The following is a 2,118-nucleotide window of genomic DNA, read 5'->3' on the forward strand; positions in this document are numbered from 1 at the left end:
GGAAGCAAAGAAAAAATAAATAAATAAAATTAACTTCTTTTTCCTTACCTTGCAACAACCTGGTGTCTTATGCACTCCCTTAACATTGCACCATAGTGTAAGGCCATGTCTGTGTTTTCATAGCTAAAAAGAAATTACTATTAGTGAATAGCACATTAATTTCACAAGAAGCACGTTAAGAAACAGAACAAGTCACACACATATAATGGTTACAACACATGGCCAACTTTCACTTAGAACACATACAATATGGTAAGTATGTGATTGTTTCGCCAAGTCTATTTTACCAAAACTAAATTCAATTGTTAAAATGGCAGTACAGCACACTGTATCCAACAATGCACAGTTGGTGGAGGGCCAAAATTATGCTTTCCTCTTTGAATGGACAGAGCAGCTATTACTGTGACTATAGCTTGTGACCACCCAGTTACCAGCGGTAACCTTACCATTTATCACAGTTAACTGTTGTTATCGTTGAGACTTAAGACTTATAAACCCATATTTCAGTTTATTTGGCCAATCTGGGCATGGGGAATCCACGCATAGACTAGAAAGAAATCTACAACAAACATTACCAAACCAAAGTATTCATCCAACAGTGTCATACCCAGATATCAAACTATCCATAAGATCCAAGTTTTTCTCCAAGTAATCAGACGCAATCAACTTAGACTGAACCTGTTGCCTCTGTAAATTTGCAACCACCTGAGTAGCATCTTTTCTAGCCTGCAAAAGCCCACAGTATGAAGATAAATCAACATTGTTACGTTAAATAACCCCAGCATAGCATCCTGGTAATTGTTTGTGTCCGGATTTAACCTATCATGCAAGCATTAAAAATGGCGAACATATGAATAATGGACGGTGCTAACAATCTAAAGAATTAGTTTACCAAACTGCAAATATCAGGACTCCAGAGCCCTATCATGAAATTGCGACTTTACCTCCAAGTTTAATTTGGGGAGACACTTGATAAGTACTCGCAGTGTGTCTTCATTGAAGAATTCCTGAGTCAACTGCGCACAAGCTTCTGCCACAGGTTCAGATTCACTGTCTCCATAAAGAATCGATTTCAGCTCCCTGATATTTTTAAATAACTCCGACATCTGCCGATAGAAGCATCACACATTAGAAGCCATTAAATCATATGATCGGTGACACGAGCAGGCATATTCAGCTAAAACGATCAAATATGTTACGCATAAACTGAACCTTAGTAGTATCAGAATTGAACTTCGATATAACAGAAGCAGTAGCAAAGTACCGAAGTAAAAGAACGAAAGCACATTGGCGAGATCACTAACCTTGTCATCGCGCTTTGGATCACGTACATCGGGAGCGCGTTCGAGGGAGCGAAGAAGATCCCTAGTGTGGCGAACGATATCGGCGGGAGTGCGAGGCTTGTTCTTGAAGAGGCTCTTCATCTTCGGTGAATCCGGAGGTAGTGGCGGCGGCGGCGGCGGCGGCTCCGACCGAACCACCACCTCCGGCGAAGAGCCCCTTCGGGCCCCTTTGGGTTTTGAGACGCAGAGTCCTATTTTTGTATTTTTCCTTTTCCCCTGTTTCTAAATGAGTAAGTCGATTAGGGTTTGCGATTCCCAAATTGGATTCTCCTCTGCTATGACGCTAACATGCTTTCCACATTATGGACCTCACTCTGTTAATTGTGTTTTGTGCTTCTCTCCAGTTTGCTCCCAACTACTCTACAGAATCGAGATGATCAAAGATACTTCGTTTTAATTTACACTTTTGCCCTCACACGTGTCTAGTTTCTTTCCCTTTTCTTCTCTTTTTTCGTTCCTTGGCCTACCCAAGTAGTCAAATAACCCCACCACCAAATCTCAATTAAAAGCCGAAAGGATATTCTTCCTGACTAACTTTATTTTGTTTATTTAAAGTTTTAAACTTCGTTTCTTTTATAGAATTCATTGGAAAGGGTAAGTGACTACTTATTATAAGTTTATAAGTTATAACTACCTGCTAAAGGCCAAGGTTAGTTGATCTTTAATGGTCGAATTATTTCTTAAAAAATAAATATTTTAAATTTATTAATTAAATCAATTTTTTAAATATTATAAATTAATTATTTTTATTTTTTATTATTTAATTAATAATATA

General features: G+C 38.3%; 1 protein-coding gene across 1 annotated transcript in view; it reads right to left on the reverse strand.

Annotated features, from left to right (window-relative positions):
• Positions 1-1,822, reverse strand: part of LOC107636673 (putative MO25-like protein At5g47540) — a 4,916-nt gene extending 3,094 nt beyond the window's left edge. Inside the window, exons 1-4 of the mRNA XM_016340168.2 lie at positions 1,305-1,822; positions 945-1,106; positions 608-726; positions 49-123 (exon numbers count right to left, since the gene is read on the reverse strand). Of these exons, the coding sequence (XP_016195654.1) occupies positions 49-123; positions 608-726; positions 945-1,106; positions 1,305-1,424 (476 nt within the window). The 5' untranslated portion in view covers positions 1,425-1,822. The remainder of the gene's footprint in view (positions 1-48; positions 124-607; positions 727-944; positions 1,107-1,304) is intronic.

Source organism: Arachis ipaensis, chromosome B01 (genome assembly GCF_000816755.2).
Source record: "Arachis ipaensis cultivar K30076 chromosome B01, Araip1.1, whole genome shotgun sequence".
Taxonomy (NCBI): Eukaryota; Viridiplantae; Streptophyta; class Magnoliopsida; order Fabales; family Fabaceae; genus Arachis; species Arachis ipaensis.